The sequence below is a fragment of the Fimicolochytrium jonesii genome, assembly GCF_025526975.1.
Source record: "Fimicolochytrium jonesii strain JEL569 chromosome Unknown EV422scaffold_3, whole genome shotgun sequence".
NCBI classification, from domain to species: Eukaryota; Fungi; Chytridiomycota; class Chytridiomycetes; order Spizellomycetales; family Powellomycetaceae; genus Fimicolochytrium; species Fimicolochytrium jonesii.
This window is the reverse complement of record NW_026515670.1, coordinates 1,455,701-1,472,003: the sequence shown is the minus strand read 5'-3', so window position 1 is coordinate 1,472,003 and position 16,303 is coordinate 1,455,701. Positions and strand designations below refer to the sequence as shown.

The 16,303-nt window shown below is 55.7% G+C and overlaps 5 protein-coding genes across 5 annotated transcripts; 1 reads left to right on the top strand and 4 right to left on the bottom strand.

Moving 5' to 3' along the window:
- Window positions 1-20: 20 nt before the first annotated feature.
- EV422DRAFT_251155 (uncharacterized protein) lies at window positions 21-1,026 on the bottom strand. Its single transcript, XM_053065740.1, has one exon. The coding sequence runs from the start codon at window positions 692-694 to the stop codon at window positions 161-163; it is 534 nt and encodes a 177-aa protein (XP_052928925.1). The 5' UTR covers window positions 695-1,026; the 3' UTR covers window positions 21-160.
- EV422DRAFT_251006 (WD40-repeat-containing domain protein) lies at window positions 893-2,814 on the bottom strand. The gene is made up of 5 exons (XM_053065739.1): window positions 2,480-2,814; window positions 2,264-2,383; window positions 1,759-2,198; window positions 1,436-1,637; window positions 893-1,355 (listed from the first exon to the last, which is right to left on the bottom strand). The coding sequence occupies exons 1-5, from the start codon at window positions 2,614-2,616 to the stop codon at window positions 1,091-1,093; spliced, it is 1,164 nt and encodes a 387-aa protein (XP_052928924.1). The 5' UTR covers window positions 2,617-2,814; the 3' UTR covers window positions 893-1,090.
- Window positions 2,811-6,122, bottom strand: EV422DRAFT_517945 (P-loop containing nucleoside triphosphate hydrolase protein). Its single transcript, XM_053069487.1, has 12 exons — window positions 5,888-6,122; window positions 5,793-5,811; window positions 5,602-5,721; window positions 5,447-5,524; window positions 5,311-5,375; window positions 5,175-5,246; window positions 4,924-5,111; window positions 4,709-4,860; window positions 3,718-4,626; window positions 3,385-3,635; window positions 3,236-3,302; window positions 2,811-3,160 (listed from the first exon to the last, which is right to left on the bottom strand). Exons 1-12 carry the CDS (start codon window positions 5,900-5,902, stop codon window positions 3,045-3,047), a joined length of 2,052 nt encoding a protein of 683 aa, XP_052928923.1. The 5' UTR covers window positions 5,903-6,122; the 3' UTR covers window positions 2,811-3,044.
- A 115-nt stretch (window positions 6,123-6,237) lies between these two features.
- On the bottom strand, window positions 6,238-7,500 carry EV422DRAFT_517943 (3-hydroxyacyl-CoA dehydrogenase). The gene is made up of 2 exons (XM_053069486.1): window positions 6,707-7,500; window positions 6,238-6,641 (listed from the first exon to the last, which is right to left on the bottom strand). Exons 1-2 carry the CDS (start codon window positions 7,407-7,409, stop codon window positions 6,292-6,294), a joined length of 1,053 nt encoding a protein of 350 aa, XP_052928922.1. The 5' UTR covers window positions 7,410-7,500; the 3' UTR covers window positions 6,238-6,291.
- Window positions 7,501-9,526: 2,026 nt separating this feature from the next.
- On the top strand, window positions 9,527-15,136 carry EV422DRAFT_250904 (uncharacterized protein). Its single transcript, XM_053065738.1, has 7 exons — window positions 9,527-10,050; window positions 10,115-10,306; window positions 10,371-10,622; window positions 10,686-10,916; window positions 10,976-11,182; window positions 11,253-12,914; window positions 12,976-15,136. The coding sequence occupies exons 1-7, from the start codon at window positions 9,670-9,672 to the stop codon at window positions 15,082-15,084; spliced, it is 5,034 nt and encodes a 1,677-aa protein (XP_052928921.1). The 5' UTR covers window positions 9,527-9,669; the 3' UTR covers window positions 15,085-15,136.
- The last annotated feature ends 1,167 nt before the right edge of the window (window positions 15,137-16,303 follow it).

The window sequence follows — 16,303 nt, the reverse complement described above, 5'->3', positions numbered from 1 at the left end:
ATATAACAACCAAGTGCCGTCAATTTCACGCGCCCGTCGGACCTACTGTATTGTACTGTACGTTTTGGACTGCTACGTATATAAAAAGCCCAAGGAGGCAGGCCGGCCCCGGATAGCAAACCTCATTCCAGATTGGACCAAACCAAAAAGGAAGAAGCAGTCAAGACTTCACTCTCACCCCAAAAGGCCACCACCCAAAAGCACAAAAGAACAAACCACCCCGCATCTCGCACGCCCACATCTCAACAAAATGTCCACCCATCCCACCACCACCCAACAACCCACCAACCCCCTCGCAACCCCACCCATTACCTCCACCCCACCCACCATCGCCTTCGACACCACAACCATCGCCGCAGCCTCCACCACGCGGGACGCCACCCTCGCCGCGTACGCGGAACACGACCCTGCCAAGCGGGACGCCGAGAAGAATCAGCAGGCGGGGATCAGAAAGGGTGCGGACGGCACGTTGACGCCGAATCTGGTCACGGAGAATGGGCTGTGAGGGAGGATATACGTTTTTGTAATTTCTTTTTTTTTGTGCCTGATCTGGGGGGAGGGCCGGCGCAAACGAGAGCAGTTTTCTTTTTGGGGAGGCCATTCCCGTTGTACATAATCGAACCCCCCCGCTCAATAGCAGTTCTTTTGTCAGTACCCGAGATTTGGTTATGCAAACGTGTTGGTCCGTCGGCATTGCGGACTTGCGAAGCGGCGAGGGTGCCCAATCGTCTCAACGGCTGTTGCATGATCTGGGGGACTCGTCACTTGTGGCCGTTTATTTGAGTGTGATGTTCCTTCAGCAAACGTCCGTCTAGACCCTCAATCCCCGCATCTGGAGTTTGTCCGCTAGGTTGAAACATCCATTGGATGGGTATCAAAGTCGTCGTTGCAGGCAGTATCGAGGCACTACGTGTGAACTCCCTCCGCTAGCTACGGGTTGTGTGGACCCGGATTCTATACTACATAGTTCTCTACAAACTGAAGAAAGCTAGATACGCCCTACCTTCTCATTCAGAGCACACCGTTTGCTCCTCGCTGTACGATGAGAAGACCCCACCTAGCAAACTACGCAACGATACGCCCCCCCGGCTCAGTATACCTGCCAAAGCGTAACAGTCCCGTCCTTCGCGCCCGCCGCAAACATATTAGCCGGCGCGGGTGGTAGTCCTCCTATGCCCAATCCCACACTGACACCCTCATCCTTGATGGTGTTTGCCGCCGCATCCGCACCTGCATCCGCATCCGCATCTTCACCTCCACCGCTACTCCTTGGAAACGCCACACACTGCACCCCCCCCCGATGCGCCCTCAACACCGCCAACTGCTTCATACTTTTCACCCCATACACCCGTATCCTGAAAACGAAAAAGAAGCGCATCAAGATCCATGGGCCCTTCCCAAAAAAAGCGCCCTGTAACAACGGGGGCATACTCACATATTATCCCACCCGCCCACAACCGCCACCCTCCCATCCCGTCTGATCGCCACACACGCGTTCCCTTTGCTCGGCGTCTGCACCAAACGCGTTGAGGTTATGGTGTGGGTGGTGGGGTCGAGGTTGAGTTTGGTGAGGAGGGTGGAGGCGGTGGTTGTGAGGAGGGTCTGGGGGTCGGCGGGTGCGGTGTCTAGTGACAGAACTGGATCGGAATGGGAGGGGGGAAAGGGGAGTCAGTTGTGCTGATGTGGAACTGTGAAACGTCAAAGGGGACAATCAAGCATACTGTGCAATGGGGGAAACTGGGGCGATTGTTGACTTACCAGGCTCATCATCAACCCTCCTCCTCTCCACCACCCTCCCAGCCGCCAAGTCCCACACAACAACCTCCCCACTCTCGTAACCCGCTACCAACCCCACCTCGCCATCGTCCCATCTCACCAACTTTAGACACATGCACATCCCCGTTTTGGGTGACGCTAGCCCCGAGACAGCGTACCGGCGCTCCCCGAGGCTGTAGACATCGATGGCGTCGTTGGAGGTGAGGGAGGGGAGGGCCAGGAGGGTGGACGTGGCGAGAGAGGGGGAGGTGATGAGGGACCGGGAGGGCCGGGGAGCTAGGAAGGAGACGGAGCAGAAGTTGAGGGAGTTGACTGTTAGGGTCAAGGTTGGGGTTGGGGCCGGTGGCGGGGTCGATTGGGAGTCGGGTTGAGATAGGAGGGAGGAGATGGTCCAGAAGTGGAGCTGGTCGTCTCTGCCATGGCTGTACTTCCCATAATCAGTCTGAGCATATGTGGCCCTGGGCTGGGGATGGTTGATCTCTCGCACCTGAGAACCATCCCCCCACCGATCCCCTCGACAGCCAATATCCCCTTCTCATGCAGCTTCCACTTCCCGACTGGTCGGCGGGTTGCTACCGCCCAGAATATCACGTTGCCTTCCACATCCCTGCAATGTTTCCAAGCTTTAGTGCATGCGCGACGGCATGATGATCTTCACACGCGTGTGTGATTGCGGGTGGGGGGTTTCTTTCTGGTGGCTTACCCGGATGCAAGGAGTGTGTCGCACGAAAGGAAGGAGAGGGCGGAGATGTCTGCGGTGTGGCCGCGGAGGGTGTAGATTGGGTCGGTTGAAGGGGATGTTGGGGGAGCGGTGGGGGACGGGAGGATGCTTTGGGTCATTGAGTGGATTGGGTTGGCGAGTAAATGCAGAATACGTGCTGAGACTGGAGACTCAGGACAGCCGTGCTGAGAGAGAGAGAGAGAGAGAGCGAGAGAGAGAGAGGTGGGCTGCTGTGTATGTTACTGTGGGCTGCATGTACCGCTGAGGTGTATTCCCTCCGGCAAGTGCGACTTCCGTTCGCGAATCCATGAGCTAGATCGTTCCTCTCTCCCTACGCCCGTCTATTCGAAAGCTCTATCCACCCAAAAAAAATAAGTATGCACAATACACTCTACATAAGCCTACACCACCCAATACCACACATGAACCCATCCCCACCCTCTCGACCCACATTTCATTCCTACTGCCTGCAAAAAACCCGATACCGCTGCGATCCGCGGTTGTTTGTGGCCCTAGGTGGCCCAGCTGCCCCCGATTTCCCCGCATATCACCTCCCACTCGGCGCAACCGTCTTCCGTTCATAAAAGTGCGGCGCCAGTTCAGTGAGCCAGTCCGGTTCGATAACGGTAAGGTCGCGCATGAAGGGTTTAGTTGTTTCTACGACTGTAGGGGGAAGAGTGACCGCACGTGTGAGTGGGGCAGCGTTGGGGAGATGGGAACTGCCCTGAGTGGTTTTACCTTCGTGGAAGACCACCCATGCGGGGGATCGTCGGAAGAGGACGGAGTTGGGGTGGATGTGGAGGATCTGTGGCATCAACCAAAAAAACAGATTGTCAGCTCGCAAACCCTTAACCAGACTCTTCGCTTCAGGCGTCATTTTTGTTTACCTCATTATGCAAAACCGTCCCATAACTTCCATCCGGCCTCAATTTAGCCGCATGCGAAAAGTAGCCGCTGACAATACACTTCCTAATCACGTCAATGTCACCATTAGCAGACTCGATCGGCATGCCAAAGCGGGCGAGGTATTTGCGCAGCTGGGCGCGGACGGCGACGGCGCGTTGTAGGGATTTGTGGTTGAGAAGGTGGTGGTAGCACCATTTGGGGGATCTGTTGTGGCGGAGGAAGGCGTTGTATACTGTTTTACGGAGAAGGCACACTTGATTAGATCACATTAAGCTGGCGAATGTTGGCGACGGGGAAAACGTGTCGGTACGAACCATTTAGGTAGGTGATATGATCCCCCTCCTCAACCGCAAACTTCCTCCGTTCCTCCTCCGCCTCCCTGCGCTGCCCATCCCCACCCACAAACACGCTCTGCACCGACAACATCGCCGCGATCGTCAGCATATCCTCCGCGCACTTCATCTTCAACGAGTTAAGCAGCATCGTCGCCAGCAGCGGGTCGACAGGGAACTCAGCGAGATGCATGCCAAACGGCATTGTCAGGCGGCCGTAGTCGTCCAACGCGCCAAGGGAGTATAGAAGTTCCAGCGCTTTGGTGAGGTTGGATACGGGCGGCGGGGACACAAAGTCAAAGTAGAGCACGTTCTCGATGCCGAGGGCTTTGAGCTGCAGGACGAGCGGAGCCAGGTTGCTTCGCTGCATCTCGGGGATCCCGTTGGTCGGGAGGTTGTTGAACGCGGCTTCGGTGTAGAGACGGAACGCCTTGCCGGGTCGCGTTCGCCCCGCTCTTCCGGCGCGTTGCTGCGCGGAGGCTTGGGAGATCGTCGAGACCATCAGGCTCTCCATGTCCGTTTTCGGGTTGTACGCCCGCAGTTTGACGAAGCCGGCGTCGACGACGTATACGATACCGTCGATCGTCACGGACGCTTCGGCGATGTTGGTAGAGACGACCACTTTTCGTGTGCCCCGTTCTGGCGGCTCGAACGCTGCGAGCTGCTCCTCGAACGTGAGCCCGCCATACAGCGGAAGCGCGGATATCTGATGAGTGGGCCCGTACGTGTGCGCACGCTCGTTGATGAGCGATATCGCTGTATCGATCTCGTCCCGCCCGGTCAGAAAGACCAGGACGTCCCCCGCCGGTTCTTTCTCGTGGATCTTGAACACCGTCTCCACTACTGTCGTCAGGTAATTGCTCGACGGCTCTTGAAGATAGCATATGTCAACTGGAACCATCAGGGGCGTTAGAAAATGGGTCCAACAAGGTCTCAGTGGGCGGTTGCCAGCCCTCCGTCGAACTCTGCTTACCAGGAAACATTCGTCCTTCCATAGACATAATGACAGCATTATCCTGCATCACATCCTCCGTGGTATTGGTGTTAAAGAAATCATAGAAGGCTTCCGCATCCAGGGTAGCCGACGAGATAATGACGCGCAACTCCGGTCGCTTTTTCAAAATCCTAACACATAAAGACGTCAGCCACAATCTAGGAAACTGTCCCAAATAGGTTCTTAGGACGTACTTTTTCAGCGTCCCAACCAATATATCCGTGTACAACGTGCGTTCATGCGCCTCATCAATCATGATCACGCTATACTTCGTCAGCAGCGGATCCAGCAGCGTCTCGCGGAACAGCATCCCGTCCGTCATGTATTTTATTCGCGTGGTGGTGCTGTCGGAGCAATCGTCGAAGCGAATCGTGTACCCAACCTAAAAAGTGCGAGTTTGAGCTGGCGTGAACGTTGTGTGAACGGAACGCAATGTTGTACTCACTTGCTGCCCAAGAACCACCCCCATCTCATCTGCTACCCTCGTCGCCACCGTCGTTGCTGCAACCCGCCTTGGCTGAGAAGAATATCAGCATATCGCATCATCGCGCCGAAGGCCTGCTTCCACGGGCCTTTCTCACCTGCGTACACGCAACAACATGCCCTTGCGCTGTCCATCCCGCCTCGTGCAGATACTGCGGGACCTCTACGAAGTCACCAGATCAGCAACCCATGTCCCACCAACATCGCTCGCCTGAAACTTTGACCGAGACCTACGTGTCGTCTTCCCCGACCCCGTCTGTCCAACCACCACGACCACCTGGTACTTCTCCACCAAGTACAGGATCTGTTTTCCTATAGCCAAACCGAGGTCAGCGTCACGTCGAGCCCCGGAAGGGTCGACCCCCCAACCGACCGAGAGACCCACGCACTGTTTTTATATATCGGTAATCGCAGGCGTTGTTCGCTTAGGGATGCGTTGGCATTCGCATTGTATTGAGCTGTCACTGCTTGGCCTTCCTCTTTCTCGGACTCGCGGTCTATGCTGCTACCTGTTCGAGCGATGGCATCCTTGTGAGTATTTGCCGCAGGAAGGTAAGGCTGGCAGTCACCTGTTTCTTACCTGGCGCAACTGTTCCAGGCTACAAAATAGATATTTGTGTGCAGGAAAACGTTAGGGGGGAAGCTAGCATTTCAGGGCGAACAGCGGGAGGTTACCTTCCAGAACGCCATTTCGGGGTTCAGAAGTTTAGATTGTGGGGATGAGTGGGCTTCGTGACAACCTCAGAACACCCGCTTCAACAATACAATCTTGAGATGGGTTGGACAGTGGGGTCGTTAGATCGTTGACCGAGCGCTGACACCCGGGTAGGAAATTGCGAGTTTCTGGAGTCCACGGAATGACAGTCTGGAATGACAGCAACACGTCTTGCACGTTCCGTTTCTTGAGCGCCTGGGGACCGGGACCCTGTATCAGCTATTGCATCGGCTTTGAGGGAGGCCTGGGACAGCACCATCAAAGACTAGTGTACCGGCCAAAAGCCCAATTGCTTCGCACATGCAACTTCTGTCAATCTATGAAATCATATTCCGAAATGGGTTGATTGTAAAGCAAGCAGAGCTTAACGCTTGCCCTTATCGGCACCCACCCCCTGATAGGAGTAGAAGCCTTCCCCAGACTTCCGCCCAAGTTTCTTCTCCTCTACAAGCTTGTCCAGCAGCGACGACGGTCCGACCAATTTGTCCCCCTTCAAACCCTTCCCAAACTGATACCACCCATCTGTGATGTACTTTGTGGTGTCCAGACCAACGTAGTCGAGCAACTCGAAGGGCCCCATGGGGTATCCTGCTCCCAGTTTCATTGCGGTGTCGACGTCCTCCTTTGATGCGTCGCCGCGTTCTACTAGGCGAAGGGCTTCCATCATGTAGGGAACGAGTAGACGGTTGACGATGAAGCCGGGAGTATCTTTGCCTGGAGAATGTGAGGCGTATTTCAGTAAGATAATTAGGAGAATGGACTGGTTGGGAAACACCTACATGCAACTGGGACCTTTCCGATCTTCTTTGTAACGGCAACCAAGGCATCAAACACAGCATCGGATGTTTGAGGCGTCCGGATGATTTCGACAAGCTTCATTTGTGGCACCGGGTTGAAGAAGTGCATGCCTGCGAACTGAGCTTGGCGGGCCGCTCCCGTCGCAGAAGCAATGTCGCCGATGGGCAGAGAGGACGTGTTGCTGACAAAAATCGTTTCCGCGGGTGCAGCCTTGTCCAGGCCTCGGAACAGCGCCTGCTTGGTCTGCAAGTTCTCGACGATGGCCTCCACGACCAGCTGGGAGTCGCTCGCAGCGGCGGCCGAGTCCTTGGACAGCTTCACGCGGGACATGACATCGTCGATGTACGCTCGTGCGTCTGCTCCCTCCGCATCGCCCCCGAACTTCTTCTTCGCGACACGTTTCAGGGACGAGGTGATGATCTTCTCGCCCTTGCGCAAGGACTCGTCGTTCAAGTCGACCATGTAGACGTGCAAGCCTGCTTGGGCGGCGACTTGGACGACTCCAGCGCCCATCAGACCGGAACCGACGACCGCGATGCGCTCGATGGGCTTGACCTGGGAAGCGTATCCGGCGACATGGAGACTGATCGCGGCCTGCGCTGCGCGCGTTGCGACCCGGGGGACCGCTCGGGACCGCGTTGCGGCGAGAGGTGCTGTTCTGCCGGCTAATATGGTTGTGAACATTGTGGGCTTTGCGGTGTGGGAAATGGGCTTTGGATTGGAAGCGAACTGCGAATTCGGTCGAAGGGCTTGCCGGTTGGGAACTTGGGACAAGCTGCACTGGCATGTGATGGATGGAGCATTTGACGGGGGTGATCAACGCGCTCGCACCCTGTCAATGCGCGTTCCGCCTCACACTCGGGAACAACCCATTCCCCTCAGGTCCACCCTGGCTAAGCCACTGACAGTTTTTTGACGACTTTTGGACTTAACGAGGTTTTCGCAGACCCAAAGTTGCTGCACATGTTGAGCAGTATCTTGACAGCCAGACATGCTAGCAGAAAGATTGATTAGGCAGTTTGGTGAAGAAGGCACTGGTTCGGGGTTTGACACCTCTAACTGGTAAGTTTTACCCAAAAACGGCCAAGGAAAGACAGTTTTACTACTCAGACTTTTGGGCCTCTGTGTTAAGTTTGTTGCAACAGCTACCCCCACAGACACTTAGAGGGGATTGGCCAAAGTAGGCAACTGGAGCCGTATGCAAAGGGAATAGGTCGTCCTGCATGTCTGTGGGATGGTATGGCTGCTCAAAAAAGAGGGTTTTGTGAGGAAACTGCTTTAATTTCCCTAATTGTGCCTTAAGGTAACGCGTAGAGCGTTTGGGTGGCGCAGCCAGGGTGGACCTGAGCCATTCCCTGCTCCGATGTCGGTGCAGCAGCAGCATGTGAGCCTTATCCCAATTTCTATAGTAGATCTACATGTAGACCCGAGGCCTATAGTACCGGCGCAAACGCAACGTATGTACAGTACTGCTACTACTGTATCAGTTGCGGTCTCCCTTCATCATTGCTTTGGCTACGCGTCAGACGGTCCTATTCCATCGCCAATCATGCCAGTTTCGATGCCGTGCTGATCCTGTCTTGGAATGAGGGTCCATAAATTGATTGGGATTGCGATGCATGCATGCATTGAATTCCTCAATGGTGTCCGAGAGGACTTCTGAGGTCAACAGCGATAGCTAGCTGGGCAAACGTGCTCCGCCCGACGCAATGTACAAGCTTGCTGGTCTATTCAACATCAGGCCGCCGTTCCCTCCGACAATGACAGACATGCATGCAGCAGCAGATGGGGTGGCACCCACTGCCTATACTTGACAGGACGCTGGCGCGCGCCCGGACTCTAGCACCACCTCGCATGCAGCGGAGCGGTCGTGGCTCTTTCATCAGTCAGGCTGCAAAGGGTACGCGTCGGGCAGATACTGTACCATGTGCGGTATATCCCCTTGCAATCATCGGGAGTTCGGAGTTCAATGCATGAATGCGAAGCATCCACCCCCAATGGTCTTGGAGAATGCGAAGCAGAGGCAGACCTGGGCGAATTGCCAAAGTTGTGCAGGCCTGGCGTGTTCAAAGTTCATCGAGCGATGCTTCGGCGGACTCTAGGAGGCGAATGAGAATGAGGATATGGAGGATGGCAACCCGGACGTATATATATTGTCCGTACATGCCAAGCACATTCAAGTAGCGGCCTGAGGAGAGGGCTGGGGGCATGCATGCGGGATAGAGCGGCCATCGCTAAATGGCCCCAGATTTCTGCTTTAAAGGAAGCAGGCGGACGGTAAACAACTGATTGGGCAAAAACCCCAACTTCTTATTACTGTAAGATCCCCAAATGATATAGAAATGATGATGATGAGCTTGAAGCAAGCCGCAAGTCCATTCCCAACCACCAGCCAGCCAGCCAGCCAACCAGGCACAAACAACAGGTGGTCGGTCCCCCCCAGCCGCTGCTGGTAAGTTGTAACAACTCAGAGAACTCCCACCGCAGGCGCACGCACAAACCCACGCACGCAACAGGCTCCCAACCCGCATACCCAACCCCAAAGGCAAAGCGAGTCTTTTCGGCGTAGCGCACGGTCGAATCCTCTCGCAGTTCTCACCGCTAGCTTGTCTGTTCACGATCCTGTCGGCGGCTCGTTCACGGCGTTTTCGCGGGTAAGGTTCACACGCTTGCCGTGATCACCGACTTCGGGAAGGACTCATCGCTAATACAAACACGCAACTCTCGCAAACCATAGCAACTAGGGAGACGAAAAGCTCTGCTCGCCATTGCTTCAGTCTTCGCTTTCCACCTTCTAGACTGATAGATACCGACTTTCGCGTTGGGTAAGGATTTTGAAGCGCTGGCAACCAGATCAGCTGCTCTTGACAACTAGTCACACGCTGACAGGCATATCGCACTTGCTTTCAATCCTTCTTCTTTCGACTCGGTCCGCTAGCCCAGTATGAACATGAGTTCCGGGTCTTCTTTCCTCGATCAGCTGCAGAACCAGCTGCACCCTGATTCGACACCGCAATCCTCGGACCCGTACCATGACGACCCCGTGCCGGACGTTATAGAGGAGGCCCCAGAGCCTGTCGTTGAGGCTCCGCCTACACCGGAGCCGGAACGAAACAGCCTAGACATGTCGAGCCAGGACCTGTTTCCTGCGTTGCCGGTTGCCACCCCAGGCAAAACTCCTTTAGGCAGCTGGGCTGCCAAAGGACCCTCGGGGCAGCCGAAAGCTGCAGCGGGTGCCCCATCACGTCCGGGTGCTCCGACGGCGGGTGGCCTTGCCAGGCCGAAGAAAGCCACTGAGCGACTTGAGATTCCTTCCGAGTTGCAGGTATGGTGCCAGCTGAAGTCCACAGTCCCACCGGCAGAAAGACTGATATCTCACCCATACTCAGGCTCCGTTGCAAAACGAGAAGGGAAAGTCTGTTTCAGCTGCCTACGTGTGCAAGCAGATCACCTCCCGACATGGCACGTCAGTTGATCTGTCTACCAACTCGAAAACCGGTACTTTGACCATTATCATCAGCGGCAAACCGGAAGCTGTTAAGCAGACGAAGCGGGAGATCATCAACTCTTTGACGCTGCAGGTACGCGTAATCATTCACGCGTAAGCTGTATATGGGGCGGTGCGTTGACCTTCCTTGGCGATAGGTTAAGGAGACCGTGATGATACCCATCTCTGTGAGGCGTCATTTGGTTGGAAAGGCCGGTGCCAACATCAAGAGCCTGATGGCACGCACGATGACCAAGATCGACATGCCGAGAACATCGGAGGAAGAGCCCGCTGCCGCTGACACAGACGATTTGCTCGAAGATGAACCCGAGCAAGAAGTCATCATTATCGGTGATTACGAAGGAGTTGAAGAAGCTAAGAAGGCTGTGGACGAGCTCGTAGCACAGAGGGTACGTGATGCATAAAGTTCCCTGCCTATCACATTAGTGAGTGTCCAACCGCTTTTCCTCTAGACCAGCAAGAGGACCCTCCGGATGAACGTAGAGCGATCCTACTACCCCTTCATTGCCGGGCCAAATGGATCGCAAGTTCAGCTTCTTGAGCTCGAGACCAACACCCGCATTCACATTCCACCAACGGTTTCAAACGCGGGAGAATCCACTTCGGCCGATATCAAGATCATCGGCGAACGCTCAGCTGTGCTAGCAGCAGAAGAACGCTTGAAGGCCATCTATGAGCAAGTTGTAAGTACTTCACTAGTAGTAGTCTTTGCGACATGATACAATCTAATCCTGGGCTCTAGAAACGTACGACACGAACTCTGCAAATCCCTGTCAAGAAACGCCAACATCGCTTCATCATCGGGCCCAAGGGCGTGACGCTGCAGGAGATTTTCGAAAAGACTGGATGCCATGTGGATCTTCCTCTCACGGCCGATCCCTCCGACATTGTGACTATCCGTGGTCCCGATGAGATGTTGAGCACCGCTTTACAACTGGTCATCGAGAAGGTAAATAGATGTTTCATACGGTATGGAGCCATTTGCCCCGAACTGTCACTTACTCTACGATATATTCCAGTCCAACTCGATCATTATTGATGAGGTCGATGTAGGCGCCACTATCGCCTCCTCGGTTCAGCCTGAACTATTTATGCGATTTTTATACACAAAGGAACGCGCCCACCTCAAAAGCATCGAGAGCGAGCATAACGTTACAATTCAGAGCCAAAAATCATCCGACGCTCACCCCGTCCTGGAGATTCAAGGCAAGACGAAAAGCGAAACCGACGCAGCTCGTGCCGCCCTATACAGCAGCATCAAAGAATGGGGAGAGACTCTCTGCTTTGGTGCTGTTGAGATTCCCAGCGGATTGCACAAGTTTGTCATTGGGAAGAAAGGGCAAAACATCGCCAACATGAAGGCAAAGCCGGAGTGGAATGGTCGATTCGTCGATGTGGTTGTTGCCCACGAAGCCGATGCTTCCGATGAGGTCATCATTGTCGTCAAGAGAGCTCCTACCGGAAAGGCGAAAGGAAACCTCGCTGCCAGTGACGAAGAAGCCCTCAAGCTGGTCGACCTGCTGAAGAAGGAGTTGGAATCTCAAGCTCAGGCTTTGGCGGACTTGGTCACTCTGAACGTCAACATCGACTCCAAGTACCACGGAAGACTTATTGGCACCGGAGGCGCGGCCCTAAAGGAACTATTGTCCGAGTATAACAACGCCGTCACCGTGAAGTTCCCAAAGTCCGCTGACAGCAGCAAAGACGCCAAAGAAGCCGTCCCCGGGAAGGACTCTGAGGGCGCCATCGTCATCCGTGGACCCAAGAAGGAGGCACACGAAGTCCAGGACAAGATCCAGAAGCAAGTAGCCGAATGGCGCCACGTCGAGCTCATGAGCAGCTTCACCGAAGTCCTGAAGGTGCCCAAGGGTCTCGGCAAGAGGTTGGTCGGAAACGGAAAGGACCTCAAATGGGCCGTCAGTGCGATCAGGGAGAAGATTGCGTCTGGCGACGTGCACAAGAGCAAAGTCAACGAGAAGGAGCTTGCGCCGCCGAACCTGAACCTCCGCGCTGAGGTTGAGGCCGGGGCCACGGAGGATACCGTCACGCTGTACGGCCCAAAGACCATCGTTGAACTCGCGAAGGGTATCGTTGCAGAGCGGGCAAAGAAGCTCGCCGACACGATTTCGGAGGACATCGACCTCTTCGCCGCTGTTTCTGCCGCCGCCCGCAAAGTCGTGGAGGAAGCTGGCGGTGACATCCGTCGCAAGGTCTTGCGGCGAATCATCGGCAAGGAGGGCAAGGGCATCAAGAAGCTAACCGACAAGCACGGTGTCCAGGTCCGCTTCGTCGACCGTCAGCGCAAGCAACAAGCCAAGGTAGAAGATGACGATGAGGATGTGGATGTCAGTGAGGTGGAAGCCACCGACTCTGCACCTGGCAACGTCGTTATCAAGGGCAGCAAGAGTGATGTTGGCCCCGCCCGCGATGAGCTTGTCGCCCTAGTGGAACACGAACTCTTGAACTCGTCGAGTGTGACGTTCCAGTTCCCGCGCGCTGCGCTGCCGCATATTGTTGGACGTCATGGCGCGAAGATCCAGAAGATCAAGGACCAGTATAACGTCCGCATTGACTTCAACGACATTGCCGATGACGAGGCTTCAACCGAGTGTGTGATTGAGGGTAGCCGTCAGAACTGTCAGGGGGCTGCGGAGAGCATAAAGTCGGCTGTTGATGACAACGTAAGCATGTCTTATCACTGCCCCACATGCATACAACTTACTGATGCACATCACATTCCAGATCAATGTCGAGTCCGTCGAGGTCCAAATCCCATCCTACTTACATAAGCTGATCATCGGCCCTGGAGGTGCGCGCATCCGCGCTGCCATGGAGCGATTCGGCGGCCAGGACCGGGTCAAGGTCCAGTTCCCGCAAGCGAACATGAACCTCAAAACCGCCGAAGACGCCATCGTGCTCAAAGGAAACCCCAAACTGCTGCCCGACGTGCGCAAGGAACTTGGCAAGCTCGTCAACGAAGGCTTGAAAGAGCAGGCCACGGAGGATTTCTCAGACTACGAGCTCGTCGAGCTGGACGAGGTTGATGCCATCACGGAGGTCGTGAGCGTGCCCTCTGTGGACGTGCCCCGGGTCGCGGGACGGTTTGGTGACGCTCTGGTTGACATGATAAGAAAGTTGGGCGTCACGATTTGGTTCCGCGATGGGGACGCTGCCGACACTGCTTCCGTTCACATTGTGGCTCGCCATGGCAAGGAGAAGGAGGTGCAGACGGCCAAGAACGAGATCAGCTCCAAGATCCGTACTGTGCAGAGCGTGCCGATCCCGGAAGCTCTGCTCGAAAAGCTGAGGTCGACGACTGGCGAGGACCACGCGGTTGAAGTTGCTTCGCTCAAAGATATTGCCAAGCGTGTCAAGCAGGACACGGGTCTCTTCCCCGAGCTCGACCCAGCTGCTTTGAAGGGAGAAGCCAACGGATCGTTCGTTCTCCGCGGAGACACCGGCGTCGTTGCCAAGGTTGTCAAGAAGGTTGAGAATCTCCTGAAGGACCTGGCCAATTTCACCCACTCTGCCCGCATTCAACTTGACGCCGACCTCCGTCCCCACATCATTGGCCGACAAGGACAGACGATCAATCGTCTCCGCGAGGAGAGCGGGGCAGACATTGACCTCATCCGCGGCGAAAGCAAGAACGTGAAAGACGTTGTCGTCATTCGTGGTACATCCAGTGAAAGCGTCCAGCATGCGCGCGAGCTGATCAACAACATCGTGCAAGACCAAGCCGAACGCATCGCGCGGGACAGGGAACGCGAGGAAGCGGAGCGGGAGAGGGCTGAAAAGAGACATGAAGCCCGCATTGATGATGAGGAGGATGTGTCCAGTGAACGTGGCGCTGAGAGTTCCTCTGCGCCGAATGTTCCCGGGTGGAGCGGACGCGCGCAGGTGCACCGCGGTGGCAAGGGGCGTAAGTTGCCGGCTGATGGCCGATCGGCGCCGAGCCCACCATCTCTGAGCCGCGACAGCTCCACGGGCAACTACTGGAGTTATGTGGACGGAACGACAAAGAAGAAGGATGAGGGCTGGCAGGCGGTCCCGACCAAGAAGGCGGCAAAGGCGGCATCTTCCAAGAAGGAGGATGAGTCCTCTGAGCCGCAGGCCAAGAAGGGTTTGGAGAACCTGCCGTCGGAAGACGGCGCATCGAGCGCGGCGGCCAAGAAGAAGAAGAACAAGAAGAAGAAGGCTGCCGGTGCTGCTGATACTGCTTCGGTGGAGGCTTTGGACGAGAAGCCCGCGATCGAAGTGAGCAAGGCTCCACCAGCCACGACCCCTGCTCCCGCTAAGCCGGCTCCCACTGCTACCGCCGCTCCCGCAAAGCCCGCCCCTGTCACGGCTAGCACACAAAACGGAGCCCCTCAGGCCAAATCCGTAGCCGCCGCCGCCCCCGCACCCGCGCCCGCTGCGAAAGTCGAGAAAAAGGCCGAATCGGCGCCGGCCGTAGCCGCCCCCGCCACCGCCTTACGGCCATCATCGCCTGCGAAACCAATAGCGCCCAAGGACTCTCTCCCACCCAAAGCGCCCGAACCGGCCCCGGCCCCCGCCGCGGCCTACGAGCAGTTCGAAGAGCTTCCCAAACAAGAGGACGAATGGCAGACGGTCAAGAAATTCAAGCAGGCCAAACTGGCTGCCGGTGGCGCCGCTAACCCTGCTGCTGCCACTGCCACTGCCCCGACTACCACTGGTGCGAGCAAATTCGGGGCCGTGCCCACGATGCCCTCCGCCGATGATGACGAGGAAGCGGCCAAAAAGAAGAAAAAGAACAAGAACAAGAAGAAGAAGAAGGCTGGTTCTGGAACGGCGGAGGCAGCGGTCGTCATGCCTGGTGACGAGGAGTAGAGAATTCGGGCAAAATGCTTCACATAGACTATCCCGGATATGGGAGGCGAGAGTCCGGGACAGGACAGGACACTTGTGCAAAATCGCCCCGCCCCGTCCCTCTCTTACATAGCTGCTTCCCCCCAAAGCTTTTGTATTCCACCGTTTTTTTTTTCGATAGCGCCTGTCGACCCGTCCCCACCTATACTTCTTTTGACGCCCCTTCTTTTACTTTTTTTTCCCCACCTTTCCCTCATCCCTTTCACCACCCCCACCTTTGTGTTGAACTCCTCGATGGCGACGTTGTCCATCACACAGGGCTTTCGCGGTTCTTTTTCCTTTTCTTTTTTTATATCTATAATACAACCACATTGATGACCCAAACCCACTATCTAACGAATAGATGCCCTCAACCGGTTAAGTTTTCCGATGAGAAAAGGATGTGTACTGTATATCGTAGCGCCCGGTTCCGTTGCGAGGACCAGAGAAGGCGGAAGGCGGAGGGAGGGGGGAACACGAACACGTCACGGGCCTCCAATGACAGGCGGAAATGACAACGAGGAGCGCCAAGGAACTCGCAGGGATCTCTCTCGATAAGCACCGCCCGCCCTTGTTCGCCGTGGGGTTTCCTATCAACACACACACTCCCTCCCGTTTCTTCGTGGATATCCCTTCGCCAAGACCCTTCCCGCCCTTCCCCACCCTCGTCTGAGAAGTAGCCACGTTCGTACAGTATCTCGCACCTAGCCGCGTATCGCTCCAAAAAGCGGGTGAGCAACCCCCAGCGGAACGCCGTGGAACACACGGCTCCCGAACAGAACACACTGCCCCGCCTTCCCCCCCATAGTGGAACAGAAGCGTGGGACGTGGGTAAGTGCACTCGGGAAGGCGGAAGGAAGGGTCGCTCCGCTGCCTATAAAACAGGCTTGGGTTTTGGGCAAGCCCTTCCGCAACTCAACCAGAAGGCACACCAGCTTACTTAGCGGTCCTTCTTTTGTACAGAGTCAAAAATAATACCCTTGCTGCCATCTACATAACCCGAATTCACTCAAAGCAGTCCATCCGAGCCTCGAATTGTCCTGAGTAGATTTCCGGCTGCCGCACTTACAAACAAGCCTCAACAAGCCTCAAGCCTCACTTTTCCGGCCGCAATGTCACTTCCCTACGAGGTTGCCGTCAAAGCGACCTATAGCGGCACGACCCGCACCTTCTCCTTCCCCGCCTCCTCTGCAAATTATTT

Excerpts from the sequence above, each read along its gene's own strand:
- EV422DRAFT_251155 (XM_053065740.1), bottom strand. The coding sequence starts at position 694 with ATGCCGACGGACCAACACGTTTGCATAACCAAATCTCGGGTACTGACA.
- EV422DRAFT_517943 (XM_053069486.1), bottom strand. The coding sequence starts at position 7,409 with ATGTTCACAACCATATTAGCCGGCAGAACAGCACCTCTCGCCGCAACG. Across the intron at positions 6,642-6,706 it reads CGGAAAGGTCCCAGTTGCAT|GCAAAGATACTCCCGGCTTC; the intron begins GTAGGTGTTTCC and ends CACATTCTCCAG.
- EV422DRAFT_251006 (XM_053065739.1), bottom strand. The coding sequence starts at position 2,616 with ATGACCCAAAGCATCCTCCCGTCCCCCACCGCTCCCCCAACATCCCCT. Across the intron at positions 1,638-1,758 it reads GAGGGTTGATGATGAGCCTG|TTCTGTCACTAGACACCGCA; the intron begins GTAAGTCAACAA and ends ATTCCGATCCAG. Across the intron at positions 1,356-1,435 it reads GTGGGCGGGTGGGATAATAT|GATACGGGTGTATGGGGTGA; the intron begins GTGAGTATGCCC and ends TTTCGTTTTCAG.
- EV422DRAFT_517945 (XM_053069487.1), bottom strand. Across the intron at positions 5,376-5,446 it reads GGGGTCGGGGAAGACGACAC|AGGTCCCGCAGTATCTGCAC; the intron begins GTAGGTCTCGGT and ends GTGACTTCGTAG. Across the intron at positions 3,636-3,717 it reads TCATATCACCTACCTAAATG|TATACAACGCCTTCCTCCGC; the intron begins GTTCGTACCGAC and ends TCCGTAAAACAG.
- EV422DRAFT_250904 (XM_053065738.1), top strand. The coding sequence starts at position 9,670 with ATGAACATGAGTTCCGGGTCTTCTTTCCTCGATCAGCTGCAGAACCAG. Across the intron at positions 10,623-10,685 it reads ACGAGCTCGTAGCACAGAGG|ACCAGCAAGAGGACCCTCCG; the intron begins GTACGTGATGCA and ends CTTTTCCTCTAG. Across the intron at positions 10,917-10,975 it reads AGGCCATCTATGAGCAAGTT|AAACGTACGACACGAACTCT; the intron begins GTAAGTACTTCA and ends CCTGGGCTCTAG.